We start from the raw sequence: 19,753 nt of genomic DNA on the forward strand, positions 1-19,753 counted from the left end.
AAGGCATAGTAGGTTTGTCCTTTTTCACCTTTCCCCATCTCTGTTGTGTATTCAATTGTATCACGCCCTTGTTCCCTCCATTGAAACAGTATGTTACTTGCTGAATAAGCACATAACAAGTGAACAATAAATAAATAAAATAAAGCAATGGCCTACCAAACATGGTTAATGTGGCGCAGCCATCTCCATATATACCATTCATGACATCCCATCCAGGTTCATTGGTGCCAATGATGCTGAGCAAAGCTAATGGCGAGCTGCAGCGCCCCTCGTGGTTGTGGAAGCGTGGAGAACAGCCCAAGGAGGGAGATGGTGGTGAGGAGAGCAACCCAAGATGGTAAAGAGGAGGAGGTAGCAACGAGAATAGCACAAGGTGGTTGCCAGAAGATGGTGGCCATAAGAACAGGCCAAGGTCGTAGTTAGTATACAGTGAAGGACAAGGAGTAGGAGGTAATTACTGTAACAAGGGAGGAAGCGACCTGGAAGGCAAGTGAGGTGGGACATAGAGAGCATGGTATGTTGGGGGGATATGGCTCTAAATGAGGAGGAGAAAAGTGAGGAAGACGTTTTTTGTGTAGATGAGAGGTGGAGGAAGAAAAGGGAGGCAAAAAAAACCAAGACCATGACTTTAATAAAGAACTGATACGTAAGGTGTGCAGTGCTGGGGAAGAGCTAAACCAGCAATAGGAATAAGGTTCTAGATGGCCAGGTCGCGAGGTCTGGTTACGTGCCAGTGGATGTCCGAGCCCTTGTGGCAGCGATGAAAGAATATGGTTTCTAGACAGTGACCCTGGTTCTTGACTAGTAGGAGCGTACCTCAGAACTTATTTAAAAAATAATTGCTGTTTCAGAGAGCCTGTGATGAGTTGTGGATTTGTGTTTGGTTATCCGTTGTGTTCATTCTAAGTTTCTAGTTGATGGGGCCTACTTTTGATGGATGGCATGTGTGCCTGTTGATATTTGGAGTGCAGGTAAGGGCTGATGGTTGGCAAAGTGTGGCAGGGCTTCGAATGGGTCAGAAATTGTTCCTATTAACGAAATGGTGCTTCACCACAGCTTGTGATCATTTTAGCAATTTCCTGGTCTTTTACTTTTCCCACATGACTTCAGTGCAACAGGATCACTTCCTTAAGTTTGGTTCAGATATTTCTGTAAGTATTTTCAAACCATCCAGCACCAGAAAGTGAAAGTGTGCTGTTTTTCTATAGGAGAAACTAATGAGGTGCCCTAACATGAGATATATGATACCACCCAACTCCTAAGGTAATGTTTATCTGACACTTTGAGCTCATAAAAACGTGAATTAATATTGTATATTCATGAGGGCACAGCAGGGGTTGAGATAGTATTTACAGAAGAGTACTCCGACATCTACTGTATCAGGAATGGTACATGCAACGTTTTTAATTAGAATGGTAGTATATAAAGCTTTATTTTAATACAGATCTTCACTCTGCAAAGCGTTGCACCCATGATAAGAATGTTTGCTTTCCAGTGGCACCAAATTTTTGGTTAATGTTTATATTTCCATTCGTTATAGGAAAAGGCTCATTGTGAAATTAGACATCAACTCCAATTGCAGACCGAAGCTGCAGTTAAAGAGGTGAAGGATCTCAAATCCTTTCTGGAGAAGAAAGAGGAGGTAATATATTGTGATACATTCATTGAAGGCTCCATTTTAATTGGGTCACATCCATCAGCGCATGAACATTTCGTAATGGTACTTAACTGATTATTTTGTTAGGGTTATGTTTTTTTAAACCTTGTAATATTCAGGCTCTGCATTATATCGGTCAGTCTTCCAGTTCTGGGAAAGGGTTTATATTTGTTTTGTTACCCCATTTGGTGAGGAAGGATGGCTCAGGGGCAACGTATTTGCCTTGGAAGCAAGACAACACAGTGCAACACAGGTGCGAATCCCAATCCAGCGCTTAGAAACCGCTTGCTGGTTTTAAGCACGTTATAAAAGAATAATTATGATTGTGGAATGGATATTGCTCTTCATGTTAGTGAAAACATATTTTCCACTGACGAGGGGGCCACCTTTCAGCTGGATCTCTTTAGCATTTAACACTGAACTTTAATAACCTTATCAATGGTCTAGCGAAAGATGCACGAGTTGATCTGGAATCACTGCATTGGTTTTCCCCGTTCTATATCTTCATCTGCTCCTCCTCGTTTTACCAGGCTTGTCATTTATACATGGATGACATCCAGATTTTCCCCTCCACCACTGGGGGTGTGACAGTCTCATATTTTCATATTTTAGACTGGGTGATGGGGACTAGGAGGACGATGCGGGCTAGATGTTAACACCTGCTTTGGGAAGTAGTGCCCGAAGAAGGAAGACTGAGCCCCCAGTCCATCAGAAACCTTTAGGAAATCACTCTGTCACGAAGCCATAGGGAACCCCTGAGATGGAAACACGCAGCCCTTAGAGATGTCGAATAAGGAATACCTGAGGTCAGTGTGAGGTACCGTGGAGTCTAGCTAAAGGTAATGCTCTGACTGGGATAGAAGCGATGTCCACCTTAGCAGGGGCACAGAATTTAGGGACAGTAAAGCCAACCGGCTGCTTCCTTTATAACACTGCAATAACTTGTCACCAACATATTAGGCCGTGGGCCCGATTATCCCTACAGTGAGAGTAGTATATTCCTACAATCATTAGTCCTTCAGACTCATTACCGAGGTACTTGGTGAAGTTCTCCAACTCCAACTGGCTGTTCAAGGCTACATAACACATACATCTAAGCCTAAATTATAATCCGCCTATTCCTAGCATGCATGAACAAGAGCATTCCTTATACGTTTGTGGTTACCAGCAGAAACTAGCCTGGAAACAGCCTGCACTTGCGCGATCCGAATCACCATGCCTGAAGATCGTCTGTCTGTTCCGCCTATCTTCACTCCCCGCAAGGTGGTGAATGCCCTTGGAAAAACTGCAGAATCATCGTCAGACCGATTTGCTGTTACCCCCACTGTTAATTGTATTACATGCACTTATAGGCACTTACTCTGCCTGGCAGACTTTTATCGTTTCAGAATTTCAAGAGCTCTGAACGGCTGTTGTTTTTCCCCTTGCTCCCTCCCTCCTTGAGCGTTTTGAAACACTTGCCTTGTGTATACACGCTTTGCAAATAAACATTACCAAAAACTACCATACAGACTGCAAAGCCACTCTGAGGACTTTATGCGGGGGATGACATGCAAAATGTATGCTAGATCCAAAGACTCAAATTGGTATCGGACCCTACATGGGAACAAGTGAACCCATAGTCCAACAGCTCAAGTGAACACATTCCCGCAGCTCAGAAAATATGAGCATTCAGCAGTTTTACAACATACAAAATGGTCTGTGAGCAATCACCTTGCATACTGCCATACCAATGAGCATGGAAAAAGAACACTCGCAAGTACTGAAGAAACGCAGCAGGCTAGTTACCAGGAACCGTCCAGAGGTCTGGGGGTAACAGTGACACAAGAAATCTGACAGTCAGGATGACAGACAGCCATTATTGGTCCAAGGCTCCAGGCAGTCATGGAAAATGACAGGGATGAGCTAAAACATAAGTTTGCATCTGGAGAGCCAATTCCTGTACTCAGCACTTTGCAGTTTTGCAATCACGGGCACCATTGGTGTATCCACCCAGGTTTAAAGAGTCCCTGCATCCTACACTGAGGGTGGGTGAAAGCGGATTGAGTCGGAGCAGAAGACAGTGGTGATTTGGAGCAGTGTTAGTGGGGACGGAGGAAGAGGGTAAGCAAGAGGGGAGGGAAAGAAGAGGTGGTGGCGCTGTAGGAGAACAGAGGCGGGAGAGAGGGTGCGTGGTGGAGATTTGACAAACCTGGGGAGAGTAGCACAGAGTGAGGAGTCAGAGGGGGGAAATAAGAGTACCACCAAGAGTGGAGGAGGGAGAGAAAGGCAGAATAAAAATAGCAAAGGTGTGTAAGTAAACAGTAGCACTCGGAGAGTAGGCAGGTGGGAAGAAAATGTTTGTCTTCAAGGAAGAATAGGAAGAGTAGAGAAGTAACACTGGGTAGGTTGGTGTAAAATTGCTACTGTGGAAAGAGGATGCAGAGTGGGGCAGCAGAGGAGTAGAGAACAGACAGCAAATTATTGCAGGAAGTTTAAGCGAAATAAGCAGGAAGAAATGCAGGAAAGAAGAGCAAGCTGAAAGAAAGTCAACATCTGGAGACTAGGAAGCAGAAAGCCAAGAGGCAGGAGGTGTAGGGGGTCCAATTTTTCTGAGGTGTCAAGTAGGATTTGGGGTACAGAGCAAGGGAACACAAAACACACACCCACCTGACTGGACCCCTACTCACCAAGTGCTTGCAACGGCTGTAGCAGTGTATGCCGTTGGCACTGTGGTGCTTGGGCCTTGTCATTCCCAGGCCTAGCGAAGTCTGGTGGCCACCAAAGAGACCATCATCCCAATCAAAATGACGTAGGAGCCGACCTTTCAGCCAAGCTAAGAAAACAGTATTGTGGTTGCTTGAAATCCCAAAGACTGTGAGTGACTTTACTTGACCATCAGGAGGTGAAGTTCAAGCGAAGAGGGGGTTCGACTGGCACATTACAGTCTGGTGTTCTTGGCATCTTTCTATATCCCGCATTCACAATTTCAGTCTTCCCTAAACCTGTGGCATATTTTTGTTGTAAAATAAACTACTTTCTAATGGATTGTGCCCTCCCACGGATTCCTCATCTTTGATATATCCGATATGCTGCTTGCAGCTTCGGAAACGTTTTGACAGCAGACGGCGCCATGCGTCTTTGACTTCTGGTCCCTCACCGGCTTCCAACCCACGCTTGGCCGTGACATTGACGCTGGTATAAATAGCACACACAGTGCCCCTTGCCTCCGTTTTGTTTTTCCGCATGCACGGCACGCTTTGGAATGGTTTGTTTGCCTCTGCTATTTCTACTGAATTTCTTCATAATCTTATAGATGTCTACTCCGACGACTGGATTCAAGAGGTGTTCGGTTTGTGGGTCAAAGATATCCTTCATGGATCCACACTATCAATATGCCTCTGGTATCTTGGGGTGGGCCATAAGGTCGAGAACTGTGGCTCATTCCAGTCTATGAATGGTAAGGCCTTGAAAGAGAAGAGGGGGAAACTCGCACTAGGTAGACCTTTGTCCAAACCACCTTCCACTACCCCATCTAAAATTAGGTAATTGTCAGGGACTTGTGCCATCTGCGGAAGCTACCAAACTCCACAGACCCACAAGCGTATGTTTCACTCAACGAAGCAGATTTACAGCTGAGCCCGGAACACCCAGGGAAAAGGCTAAGTAATTAAACAAAAAATCTGACATGAAGGGTTACATACCTATCCTAACTCGTTGAGTCTCCCTTCTCCTCCTCCTAATACCCATCACATTAGGATGCTCAGTACCTGAAATTCCTCTGCTAGTTCCCAGAGCCAATTTAAAACTCTATCTGAAAAGTTGTGCTTTTAGAACTTAACTAGAAACCTATAGCTGCAGCTTTGGCTCCTTCCTTATTGCTCGGGTTTCAGAGAAAATCAAAACCTTCTAGATATTTATAAACCTTTGTACTCAACAATCTGCTCTTGGTTGAATAAACAAGTTATTTTGTCTTTGCCCCAACGTTGCAGAAATATTGCTCAAAATTGAAGTTAGAATGCTTCACTCGTCACCGTGCATCCGCGCAATGGAAAACCTAGTCAAAATGTCTCCTCTGTATTTAAACTGTCACTGCGCTACCCACGCCAGATTCTCTCCTTTAAAAAAAAAACACTGTGCAACCCGTGTTTCAATCACTGCCCTCTTCTTTCTTCACTTAGAAGAGAGAAAGTAATGTGCACGTGAACTGTGCACATGAAAATGTTCTTGTGCCGTAGTGAAAACCCTGATGCAGCCTGGTTGCCGGGTTAATGAAGCTCTGGCGAGCATCCCGCACAATGTCCTTTCCCCTAATTCACCCACTCGGAAAGAAACTCGGAAAGAAACAAAGAAACTAAATCAAATATGAAAATTCACTGACGCTTAGTCGCGCAACCAAAACAAATTAATAATATTTTCCCTTATTAGGAAGTCCTGCCCACAAATCCATAAGTCTTTTCTGAGGTAATTACTATAAACTTGAAATTTGAAAGTGAGCCAGAAATCACTTAGTTCGTCCAGCAGCTATGGCTGCCAAACCTCTTCATAAATTCCTGCTTCCTTAAAAAGCGAAAAAAGCACATTAAACGTAGTAAGCGCTCTAGATCGAGAAGCAAATCTTGACACTCGTTGTTTTCCTTTCATAAGAGATCTAGGAAGCGACGTCATCGATCCCGATAGACTTCCTCCGACTCCTCGCCCAAGCCAAGATTTTACTTACTCGGTCATTAATTACTCCCACTTTTGCTCCCCCTGATCATTAGAAGCAAGGACTCTTGATCATTCCCTTTTCAAAAGGACCAGGCGGGGAGCCCACAGCATTAGGATTTCAGAGCCCAGGATCTGGAATAATCTCTCTCACCCTTCACTGGAGCAGGGACCACCCCACCTTCAGGAGAAGCCAGAAGCAACTTATCTTTGCCTAATGCTCCTGTCTCCCAGGGCACAGACTCAGTTTCAGGTTGGCACAAGATGTCTGGCAATAGGATACCAATTTATTTTTGTTAGCGTATTGCTAATTGATTTGAAGTAACAGTCGCTTGTTTCATATACTAACCCACTCAAATGCATACTTCAGTGCTTTATACTATGCATACCCTACGTGCTAACTGAGGCACATGTCTATCTGTGTAAATATGTGTCTTTTGTTATGTTAAATTAAACTTTTCTTTTTATGACAAAACCTTTGCTCCTGGTGATCTCTAGTAGCTAGCATATACCTACCTAGCTCCAATGGTACCATAATAGGTGACCTCCCCTTGCGTCAATGACAAGGGTACCCTTTGACTCTGCTTCTCTTTTGATATTCCTCTTCAAACCTCTAGACTCAGGCCCCCTCACAAAAAAAGAGGGTTTTGCCCCTATTTTTCTTATATCCCATTGATACTTCAAGGTCTAGTCCGCACTTGTTCGCCGCTCGCACCTCCGCCGGTGATTCCTGTCCATGATTACAGTTCTCTTCAATTTCACATGTTGTAGCCGTGTGCTCTTTCTGGAGGGTGTGTTCCTTCCCTGTCATGTCCATGTCCCCCCAAGTGGCTTCCTCCTCCTCCTTGCCTGGATGTTCCGTCCCGGTCATGTCCATGCCCCACCAGCTGGTTTCATTGCCTTTCTCGACTATACCCTTAATTCCCGAGCTTATACAGGGTTCTTTTGGGCCGCGTTCCGGGTCGAGTACCTTCTTGTGATTCAGATTCTCACAGGGTGTTTTCACCACTCAGCGGCGTTGTCTGGTCAATTGAAGAGGTGAAAATGAAATATTTTATTTATATCGCGCTCGTACACAAGTGTTTCAGGCCGCGAGATGGGTGCCCTAATTTGGTGCTTAACAATTTAATTTAATGTAATTGTTATAGAGCGCCACATGCCCATGGACCTTAGGGTGCACAAAAAAACACGGAAAACAAGTACAAGACAGACAAGAGTCAAAGCCAGAATAGGGCAAGTGTGCAGGGAGGCTTTCAGCCAGGTTTAAGATTGACAAGGTGGTGCTTCACTTGTTTCTTGAAGAGCGATTGTGCTTGCTGAGCTAATAGTTCCTGGTAGAGAATTCCATGCTAGAGGAGGCTGGACATCAAAGTTTGTACTGCCAAACCTGGCCAGCTTGTATCTGGGTTGAAGGGGTTTGATTGTCCAGGGATAGCAGTAGGCATCCTGGTTTGCTCACCTTAATCCGATCCTTCATATATTTAGTTATGGTGACAGTCCAGCATGTATAGGACAAAGTCAGGATCTTGTGAGTGATCCGATGTCCTATAGGGAGCCAATGAAGTTCCCTTCTGGCATCTGAGACATGGTTCCATCTGGACAAGCCATGAATGGTGCGAACTGCACCATTTTGAGAGACCTGAAGAGAGTGAATATTTGTTTACAAAGTGCCAGCCAGAAGACTATTGCAGTGGTTCAGCCTTGAATTCACTAGCGTAGTGGCTAATAGAGCATAATTACTGACTGAGGTAAAAGGCTAGATGTAGCTAAGAAGCTTTATCTAGCCGCAGGATGACCATATGGTTTTCATTGTAAGTTATCCATCAAGAAAAACACTTCACGCTCGGTTGTTTATTTATTTATGTATTTATATTGCGCACCAAACTCAGAGGTGTCTGGTCGCATTACAAGGATATGCAGTTTCATAGTTACACACCGTAAGTATACAATAGGCAGTACTGGAAAAGTACAATTATACACACTAATCTATATGTTAAAGGTATTTGTACCGCGCACCGTCACCAACGGAATTGGTCCCCAGGCGCTCCATACAGATTAGGCAAGCAATATCAGAGTATTCAGTTAGTTATTACAGTCAATAAAATTCATTGGATTTGATATACATGATTCAAGTTAAGGAGGGCTAACAGGTACTAGTTAGGTGCATCATTGGTGATAAACCGGTTTTTCATATCTTTCCTAAATTTATGGAAGGACTGGTCAGATCCTAATGTGGTGGGTAGTGAGTTCCAAAGATAGGCAGCCATGCCTGCTTTTTTAAGTTTATATCTGGGCACTTGTAGACAGCCTGAGTTAGATGATCTGGTAGGTTGGGCATAGTGGTTTTTGGTGAATTTGTTGGTAAAATACTGAGGGGCTGAGTTATGAAGGCATTTGTAAGTCAGAGATGCTGTTCTGCATTGTATTCTTTCCTTGATAGAGAACCAGTTGTTGTCGCGTCTAATTGCAGCGATGTGTTGTCTGCGAGAAATGTTCAGGGCAGTTCTGAGTGCATTGTTCTGCAGGATCTGGAGTTTCTTGATAATGTGTTTATCGGCACCTAGGTACAGTGCATTACAGTACTCAATTTTAGATAATACTAGAGCTCTGGCCAGCGTGATGCAGCTTTTTGTGGAAAGAAAAGGGTTGCAGGCATGGATAAGCTTACAGGTATATGTTGTTGCTAAGGCTGTTGCACTGACCTGTTTGCGCATGTTCAAAGAGTAGTCTAGGTAGAAACTCAGTGTTTTTACCTCATTGGCGACCTTAATATTGTTTCCATCAATGTTGAAAGAGCGGTATTGGTCACCCAGTTTTGTGCGATTGATAAGGGTAGCTAAGAGAGTAGCTCAGTTTTCTCATCATTCAGGCACAGACCATGTGTGGGCATCCAGGCCTGAATGATGAGCTAAATTCTGTTTATAAGGGCTAGGTCTTTGTAGTATTCACCTGTCAGAGGTATGAGGATCTGGGTGTCATCTGCGTAATTCGTGTAGGTGACACCCAGATGGTCCAGATCATCAAATAATGGTTTGGTAAATTAATTATACACGATAGGTGATAAACACGATCCCTCTGGGACTCCACAGGATATGGGGATAGGGTCAGCTGCCGCCAATTCGGAGAAGACTCTCATGGACCTATTTTTTAAGAAGGACTTAATCCATGTTGTCGCTACTGTTGAGAAATGAGCTGCTGTGGAAAGAAGCTTACACAGAATCTTGTGATCAACCAGATCAAAGGCAGCAGACAGATCCAACAGGAGCAAGAGGGCTGAGCTCCCTTTGTCTTTCAGATCGTCAATCTGGATCTTTAGGTCAATCAGGGCTGTTTCTGTGCCGTGTTGGGGCCTAAAGCCTGATTGACAGAGGCCGAGTAGCTTGTTGGTCTCCAGATAATTTTGTATGTGATTATAGACTGCTTTATCTATAATCTTTAACAAGAAGGAGACTTTGAAACAGTGATAGAGTTGCCAGCAATGCTGAAGCTACTGCAAGCTAACTCAAGCTTCGTCAGCCGCGGGCTAGAAGCCATGATCAGGAGCTCTGTTTTGTCCCTATTAAGGGTAAAAAGTTGTCGGCCATCCACCTCTGAACAGCATCATACACTTTGTTGATGGCATCTGAGTCCAGTGCGTGATTACCAGTAAGCTAGAATATGACCTGGGTGTCGGAAGCGTAGTTGGTGTACTGCACACCCAGGTTGCCCAGGAGACTGAGGAGGGGCCTGATGTAAAGAGCGTAGGGGCAATACACGATCCCTGTGGGACCCTGCAGGTTTGAGTAATGGGAAGGGAACTTGCTTCACCAACACTTCTCCTATACTTCTCCAACACTTCTCCTATACACCCAGAGGGGTGAGGGCAGGAGCCCCCCCCCAGCCCCACAGCCCAGCAGAGGATCCACAGCAGGACCCAGGTACGGAGCGTGCCACTGTGCAGGGCCTGCCTGACCCTGTCCTGAAGAAGTGCCTGACTCGCCCATGCCGGGCGCATCGCGGCACGATATCGAGGCTGAACCTCGATTTGATTCGAAAGAACCGCCGGCAGGCGGAATCGCCGGCGGCCAATCCCAAGGCCATACAAAGGCCTGTTCTGCGCCAAGGTTCCCCCACTTCTCCTATACACCCAGAGAGAGGGGTGAGGGCAGGAGCCCCCCCCAGCCCCACAGCCCAGCAGAGGATCCACAGCAGGACCCAGGTACGGAGCGTGCCACTGTGCAGGGCCTGCCTGACCCTGTCCTGAAGAAGTGCCTGACTCGCCCATGCCGGGCGCATCGCGGCACGATATCGAGGCTGAACCTCGATTTGATTCGAAAGAACCGCCGGCAGGCGGAATCGCCGGCGGCCAATCCCAAGGCCATACAAAGGCCTGTTCTGCGCCTGTTACGCGCATGGCAGCGCGGAGTGGCCATCAACTCGGCTCAACTTACACCCTACCCTCCACCAGAACCCTCTCGCATAAGGAGAACGTACTGTAAGTTCCTGCAAGTACCGGGACATTACTGCATGCATGTACTTTTAGCCACCTCTACTGAGATGGTCTATGGTCACTACTACCAGTCACACACCCTCTGGTCGTATTTAGACCACACTACTGTGTTGTGCCTTATGGTCGTATTTAGACCACACTACTGTGTTGTGCCTTATGGTCGTATTTAGACCACACTACTGTGTTGTGCCTTATGGTCGTATTTAGACCACACTACTGTGCTGTACCTTATGGTCGCATAGTGACCACACTACTGTGTTGTGCCTCATGGTCGTATTTAGACCACACTACTGTGTTGTGCCTTATGGTCGCATAGTGACCACACTACTGTGTTGTGCCTTATGGTCGCATAGTGACCACACTATTGTGTTGTGCCTTATGGTCGTATTTAGACCACACTACTGTGTTGTGCCTTATGGTCGTATTTAGACTACACTACTGTGTTGTGCCTTATGGTCGCATAGTGACCACACTATTGTGTTGCCTTATGGTCGTATTTAGACCACACTACTGTGTTGTGCCTATGGTCGTATTTAGACCACACTACTGAGTTGTGCCTTATGGTCGCATAGTGACCACACTACTGTGTTGTGCCTCATGGTCGTATTTAGACCACACTACTGTGTTGTGCCTCATGGTCGTATTTAGACTACACCACTGTGTTGTGCCTTATGGTCGTATTTAGACCACACTACTGTGTTGTGCCTTATGGTCATATTTAGACCACACTACTGTGTTGGGCCTATGGTCGCATTTAGACCACACTATTGAAACAAGGCGGATGCCTATTTCATACCTGTTACACGCCAGTGCCTGCCGACGGCCAGACCCCCGGCATCACAACCCTATCAACTACCTTTATCTAGGGGCTACATAGACTATCCCAACCACGGTCACCTTAACCAGGTATTACTCGGCGTTTCCACAACATTCTCGACCCCACCATTTAGCATGTATCTACTCACCTCCATCTTGCTTGCCTACGTCATGACCAGCCTCAATACCACATTTCCGACCAAGATGGCTCCACACCTACCCAACATGCCAGCCCTACCCAGGCGTAACAACCAAGTACCTTACTCAGATTTAAACGCCTCTCAGACACTATCTTCCAGTCACCCTCGCACCACCACAGAAAGGAACTTAGGACTTAGAGCTAGACTAGCCAAAATCCATGAACCACTTGCCCGCTCACTGTCCACTACACATAACTCTAGATCGCTGCCACCGCGACCTATTACCTCCACACAACCCAGTAACCCACTACAAACCCTTCAGAACTCCCGCAACCAGGGTACCCCTAAACTTACACAAGACAAGCGCCATACTACTACCTCAAAAAATATAGCTACCATCTCTAAAAACAAAGCTAGCCCCAATATCAAGGGAGCCTTGATCAATGCCAGGTCGCTAGTAGCTCATGCTACAGAAATTGCAGACCTAATACTCACCGAAAACCTTGACTTCCTCGCCATCACTGAGACCTGGCTACACCCAGCAGCAGGCCCTATGCTTATGTTGGCAGTCCCAGATAACTATTCTATCCTGAGACAAGACCGCCCTAACTCTAGAGGAGGTGGTGTCGCCTTTATCCACAAGTGCAGTCTTACCATGAGACTAACCACCTCGACCGACGCCCTCTCTTGCGAATCACTAGCAGTCAAAATACCACTCACTAACTCCCAAACTCTTAACATCTACCTGATCTACCGTCCGCCAGGCCCCATCGGCACCTTCGATGAAGACCTTAACTCCATCCTATCCAGCAACCTCAAAAGCTCCACTCAAGCCCTCACCTTAGGAGACTTTAACTTGGGCTACAATGACTTAGAAGACCATTCCGCTAGTACCATAGCTAATACTCTTACTGAATAAGCCTTTGTGCAAAGATGTATGACACCTACGCACACGAAAGGTAGAACACTTGACTGGGTGGCCGACCATAACTGCCTAGTGAACATCACTAATATCTCACCCCAAGCCTGGACCGACCACCACTTGGTATCATTCATGCTCTCCACCGACAGACCCCCACCCCCGCCCACCATCAAGGCCCCACCCACTCTCACTAGAAACAAGAAGAACATGACAGTAGAAAGACTTATCCCTGACCTCCTCCCCATTCTCAACTCACTTCCTGATAACCTGGACCCTGAGTCCTTAGTTGAAGAATATAACAAGATTATGGCCACCTCACTGGACCGCATCGCCCCCCTTAAACTGAGATCCAGTAAACCGAAAACGCACCTCAACAAATGGTACTCACCATTCCTCAAAAAACTAAGACAGCAAAAAAGAAACTGCGAGGCCATCTGGAAAAAATCCCCTTCAGTCTCTAATAAACTAAAACTCTCCAAACTAGCCGCACTCTACAAAAAAGAAATCTACCTGGCCAAACGAGCCTCCTTTGACTCTCGTATATCCCAAGCGAAATCTAACATGAAAGAACTTTTCTCCATCCTCAAAGAAATAGAAACCCCCATAGCACCCCCTGACACGTGCACCAAAGATAAAAACTGGTGCTCAGAAATTCAAAGTGCCCTAGCCAACAAGATTGCGACTCTTCAAAGTAAAATCACTAGCAAAAGAGCATCCCTGAATGACACCCTCAACTCAATAATTCCGGACAAACCCACACCCACTGACCTAGCCCGCTTCCAATTCACCAAAGTCAACATACTGGAAGTCGAAAAAATTATCCTGTCCTTGAAACCGTCTAACTGCCAGGGAGATCTATGCCCTGCACAGCTCATTAAAGATGCTGCCCGCGACCTCTCCCCTTTCATTACAAAATTGATCAATGCCTCCTTTGCCACTGGCTCCATCCCTACTAACCTAAAACAATCCTGGGTACTACCTCTACTGAAAAAACCTACACTCGACCCAGCCACACCCACAAACTACCGACCCATAACTACTGTTCCCTTTCTACTAAAAATTCTGGACAAGGTTGCCTATGTACAAATACAGAAGCACTTGGAAGAACACAACCTCTTAGGCTCTAGACAATCTGGATTCCGTCCCCAACACGGGACTGAAACCGCCCTTATTGACTTGAAAGCGCAGATCGATTCGCTCAGAGACAACGGACAAGCCGCCCTACTCCTCCTCCTCGACCTATCTGCAGCCTTCGATCTGGTCGATCACTCCGTCCTTTGCTCACACCTCCACTCCTCGGCTCATTTCTCCAGCGAGGCCATCACCTGGATCACATCCTTCCTAAACGGCAGGACTATGAGGGTCTTCTCTCCCACGGCGGCAGCAGACCCTATACCCATCACCTGTGGTGTTCCTCAGGGCTCTTGTGTCTCCCCCACATTATATAACATATTTACCAAGCCCCTTTTCGATGATTTGGATCATCTTGGTATCACCTACACTAACTATGCAGATGATACTCAGATCCTCCTTCCGCTTTCAGGAGATTATGGAAAGGATTTGGCCTTGTTAAATAGGGTGTACATCATCATCCAGGCATGGATGGCTACTCATGGACTATGCCTGAATGATGATAAAACAGAACTCATCATCTTAGGCACCACAATCAGTATAAAGAAACTTGGCCCGGCTTATAAATCCTTCATGATTGACGGGAACAACATCAAAGTCGGACTGGAGGTCAAAACATTGGGATTCTATCTAGACTCCAATTTTTCCCTCAAAAGACAAGTGAGCTCCCTTGCATCCTCCACGGCTTACACGTGCAAATTAATCTGTGCAGCCAAACCTTTCCTGTCCGACACTAGTTGTCTGACACTCGCCAGAGCCCTCATACTGTCTCGCCTTGACTATTGTAACGCCCTCTACCTAGGATCCACCAAGGCCATCACCAATAAACTGCAAACCCTTCAGAACAACGCTCTCAGAGCAGCTCTGGGCATCTCCAGAAGAGAACACATTACAGGATTCAGCCAACAGAACAATTGGCTCCCCACCAGAGATAAAATTCTCTTAAAAACGGCATCCCTCACCCACAAGTCTCTCAACAACGCAGCCCCAACCTACCTGATCAACAGGTTCCACAAACTATCCTCCTCAAGACCCATCAGAACCGCATACAAAGATTGCTTATCTGTCCCCCACTACAAACGGGCCACTATAGGAGGCAACAGCTTCCCGGTAAAAGCTGCCAAGTTCTGGAACTCCCTGCCTCCAAACCTCAGAGCAGACTTGCCTTATCAGAACTTCCGTTCCAAGTTAATCTCCTGGCTGAAACTGGAGACCCACTAAAACCAGGTAGTGTCCAGCGCTACATGCACACATCGTAACCACGTGTGCCTCTTGCTTATCTGTATATTACATTACGGCCTGCTGGCCTACTGTTGATTTGTATATATTGTATATAACATTTGTGCACCTATATTTGTATTATGTATTTTCCTCGTGTAGTGTAACCAAGCTTCGAAAATTCTTGTAAAGTCTGCGCCCTGATACCCCCGGGTACGCTCGCGCATTATAAATAATAAAACAAACAAACAAACAAACAAACAGCCACTCTCGCAATGCGTCAGATATCTGGGATGAGGCCAACCTTACGAAATATAATAAAATATTTGTATTCACTATGTTAGTGGTGGCCAAGAGAGAGAGCCTCTTTGTGGGGTGTAAAGGACCTGGCGAGATACACAGCCTTAAAAGACGGGGGTCGACAGCTGCTCTTTTATGGAGGTGGCGGTTTTCAAGCAAGGGGTTGCTCTTGGAAACACCAGAAAATGTGTGGAAGCTGGGAAGCATTTGATAGATATTTGGAGACTTCATTGTTTTATGTGGTGATTTTATGTGGTGGCCCTAATTCACTAATGGAATTGTCTTGGTGGAATCCACAGGGTGGGGATTGGTGGGTGGACTACGTTATTTTGTTTTAGTATTTGTTTGCTTACTTCAATGGACTGTCATATATGTGTGATTTGGGAGGTAAACAATTGTATATGCAGCACCTAGTTTTGGTTTTAAAATCTTTTTTTTTGTATACAAAAAAGCAATGATCTACGTTTTGACTTATGTACATTATTGTTGTTACAAATGAGGCCAGCAGCTATAACATCAGTTAACCATGTTGTACCAGATGTTGTTATTTATTAAACCCGCTACTGTATTTGTAACCAATGTTGTATTTGGTGGGAAAATATTTAAAACACTATTTTTGCTGGCATGTTTTTTATGATTTACGTTTTACCTGATTGGCAATGTCGCCAGTATTGGGCACTGCTTCTATGATGTAACATGAATATTTTACTAATGTGCATTCAGTATTTCTGTGGGACACCCAGTTCTCTGATGGGCAAATACATGGGTGGCTGTCAAGGAATTTTCTTGTCACATAACTATCATTTAAAAATATTGAAAGTTTTGTCTGTAAATCGTATGACTTTTTGTTCAATTTCCATCAAAAATTGTGCTGTAAAATTGACTCCTTCTATCCCTTTTTTTCAAAGTGCTTTTGCAGAGCTAACGCCTTCAAAATTAAGCTTTCTTCTTTTTGAGAAAAGTGTGACGGATATCGGACAGATTTACACATTAATCTTTTATTGACTTCTACTGAAGCTGGCCACAAATTAGCAAGAGTGAATGGTAATTCTTTGCTGTTTTTTATTATTCCTTTAATGCAGGAATCAAAGCAGTTGTCTACAGAAGTAAATGTAGTGAGAGGTCAGATAACAAAGGTACAAAGTTCTTTGGAAGAAAAATTAAAGGGTGAAGAAGAATTGCAAGCTAAATTGAAGCAGTTAACTGAATCCTCTGATCTAGAGAGAAAACAGAATGAAGCACAAATCGAAGAACTGAAAAGAAATCTTAAAGATAAGGTAGTACCTTATTGCTTTTGAGTTATGCATATTTATATTTTGCTTGTACCAAGTAAAAGTGGAGTACTGACAATCAGTGACTGGCTTAAAACACAAAAATAAAAATGTATGAATGCCATGTCATAAAATAATATTTATTAGTTGTAAAGATGTTTTGGAATGTGTCGAATGTTCATCTCCTACTATTGAACTGTGAAGTAGTAATACTATTTGGTTACTTTATTATAAGACCTCAAACAGTGGAATATGTGCAGGACTGATTTCTAAAGGATTCTTTCCTCCCACAGAATCCTCATCTGTGATATTCCCTATACCCGGCGCTGCTGTTCTCTGGAAACTTTTTCTCCCGACATGGTGTGCAGCGCGGCTCCGCGTCTGCTCCATCCAATGCCTCTATGTACCCCACGTTGTACATGACGTCAGGGTCAGTATATATGGCGCCGCCACGCCCCGTGACATCAGTTCCTTTTTTCCATACACTCTGTTCCCTGATCGGAACACAATCGTTGAGCGTACCTCTTTTTTTGAATACGCCATGCCTACTCCTTCCAAGGCCTCGAGCTTCAAGCCATGTGCAGACTGCGGCCGGTACATGTCGTCTCGGATCTGCACCAATTTTGTTTATATTGCTTGGGCGTAGAGCATGACACTCAGGATTGTGGGTCATATCAGTCCAGGCACCCGAAGGCCCCGCCTGGGAGAGGGTTGTGAAGATCTTCACGTTTGTCCACAAGGCGAAGGGTGAGTCTCAGCGGTTTCGGTTGAGGTTGCATGGTGCAGAACGAAACTCTGAGGAGCAAGCAGCACCGCGCAAGGAGAAGAAGAAAGAGAAGAATCATCGTGAGAGGTTGCTCTCCCCGAGTGAGCCCTCGCACCAACATTTGTTTTCTTCTATGAAGAAGAGCCACTGCTCCAGGGAGTTCTCTGAGCGTCCGGCTCAGGTATGCTTTCCTACCCAGTCCTCCACACTGGAGAAATGGGAGAACCTCAGGCTGAGGATGTTGGACATCTTCGTTGAGGCGCCAGCGGCTCTGACCTCAGCGCCTTTGCCACAGGCGACAGTGCCGTAGGGTCCGACCTCATCTGCTGTGACTGGCAGAGCACCCTGTGTGGACCACTCCTGCACTCCTAAGGGTTCGGGCCTGGACCAGATGGAGACAGCAGTCTCTCGCCGGTGATAGGACCCGCCTTTGGTAGCAGTGATCTCTGCGTCATCGGTGCAGTGGACACCGCTGCTCTGCAGGAATACATCCGACTACCTAGGGACGCCTTCATGTCAAGGATGTATGACATATATGATGAGCAGAGCAACCAGGTCCCGTTGGGCTTGAACCTATAGGTTCTAGGGAGGTGAGAGGTTTCCTGGAAGAATTCTACAGGGAATGTGAAGAAGTTCTGGGCCTGGTAGAAAATCTGCGGTGGCCCCTTTTTGCAATTGTGCAGATGGGCTAAAAAATGGTGGTGTGGAAGGTTACCCAGAGCAGTGCCAGTGGTTCAGACTAATTCAAAACCTTCCACCCATCACTTTTTTGGTTATAGTTGGTCTCCCTATTTGAGAGATGGCATGGCCAGACGTCTATCCCTTGCTCGTTGAGGCATAGGGAACCAAGCTGCACCTCACTGATGATGCCCAACAAGGCTGAAACATGTTTGGGGTTGCTTGTGTTAACGTGCAGAGGGGACCCGGCCTAGCAGTTTGGGCTGGGCTACTCCTATAGTGGCAGTACCTGACTGATTTGCATATGGCTGGACCTCTTTTGCAATTATGCAGACTGGCTAAAAAACAGTGATGTGGAAGGTTGCCCAGAGCAGTGCCAGTGGTTCACATTAATTCAAAACCTTCCACCCATCACTTTTATGTTTATAGAGGACCTGCAGATTGACTTTTTGCTAGCTCCCACCCCAGGAAAGCCTCACGCCACCTTCCAGTGAGTGCTTGATGACTAAGGTGGCCAGTACTCTGGGGCTATATGCTCCCTCCAGGTCCACATGTCAGTACGAACTTTGCAATATTCTGGATGATACCCCCAAAAAGGAGACGCTCCTGCCCTTGTGGTAGTGTGAGGCCCCCGTAAGGAGGTGGGTGAGAAGCCTGCCTCTTTCCCAGCAGTGGACAGGGATCTGGTGAGGCAAAACCATCCTGCTCCATCGGACCTGGCCTTTCTTTCCTCCCATGCTTCACCCGAGAGCTTGGTGGTTCAGGTCGCAACGGCTACTCCGAAGACTTCTACCGTCCTGTCCCTTCCGCCAGACAGGGACATTAAGAGACTCAACGCCTGGGGCAAGAAAGGTGTTGGTAATGAGTAGTTTTGCACTGCAGGCAGTGAATGCCTCTTGCGCCATGGCAAAGTTCTCCTTTGGCCTTTGTACAGCAGTGTCCAATGCAGCCGAGTATATCCCGAAGAGCGAGATGTGGGATGGCTTCCTGTCCTTGGTCTTTGAGAGCAAGGAGGCGGCACGTCAGATATTGCAGTAGGGCCTGAACACAACAGACTTTGTGGGAAGGGCCATGGCCACTAGCACAGTGGTCAGGTGCCAATCATGGCTGGGGATGTCGGGGTTTGCGGCTGATGTCCATACGAGGCTGTTGGATATGCTGTTCTATGGTCATAATCTTTTTGATGCTTAGGCTGACGAACCCCTCCAGAAGGTCCAGTTATCCAAGGCGATCGTTAAATCTTTTGGGCGTGCAGTACAACAGTCTTTCGCGCAACTGTCGTCTGTGGTCAGGGAGTTTTGTCCCTTTCCCACCTTTTCCCCCCCGAGGGCTGTGGTCGGTTTGCCCTGGCAAGAGGGCAAGGAGGGCACTACCCAGGAGGCAGAAGAGGGGTTTCCCAGTGAGGGGGCATTGCAGCGGCCGCTGTCCCCACCACACCGCAGTGTGCCAAACCTCCATGGCAGGCTTTGCCTTTTGTCACCAGTGGGGCATGGGCTTGCCTTGCTCAGCCTAGAATGGTCCAAGACCACGTCTGATGCTTGGGCTTACAGATCATACAGCAGGGATGTTGCCTTCCATTCCTTCAGTGTCCCCCTGCTAGACCACAGCCCTCTGGCCACCTCGTACTCTCCAGATCACATTCTAGTGGAGGAGGTCCTTCAGCTTCTGTCAAAGTGCCA

At 46.2% G+C, this 19,753-nt stretch overlaps 1 protein-coding gene across 4 annotated transcripts in view; it reads left to right on the forward strand.

The window, feature by feature from the left end:
• The window catches only part of EEA1 (early endosome antigen 1), a 1,786,886-nt gene that overhangs the window by 1,110,854 nt on the left and 656,279 nt on the right, over positions 1-19,753 (forward strand). For all 4 annotated transcript variants that reach the window (XM_069629072.1, XM_069629073.1, XM_069629075.1 and 1 more), the window contains 2 exons: positions 1,541-1,642; positions 16,442-16,636. In XM_069629072.1, the coding sequence (XP_069485173.1) occupies positions 1,541-1,642; positions 16,442-16,636 (297 nt within the window). The remainder of the gene's footprint in view (positions 1-1,540; positions 1,643-16,441; positions 16,637-19,753) is intronic.

Source organism: Ambystoma mexicanum, chromosome 12 (genome assembly GCF_040938575.1).
Source record: "Ambystoma mexicanum isolate Mex_15411 chromosome 12, UKY_AmexF1_1, whole genome shotgun sequence".
Classification (NCBI taxonomy): domain Eukaryota; kingdom Metazoa; phylum Chordata; class Amphibia; order Caudata; family Ambystomatidae; genus Ambystoma; species Ambystoma mexicanum.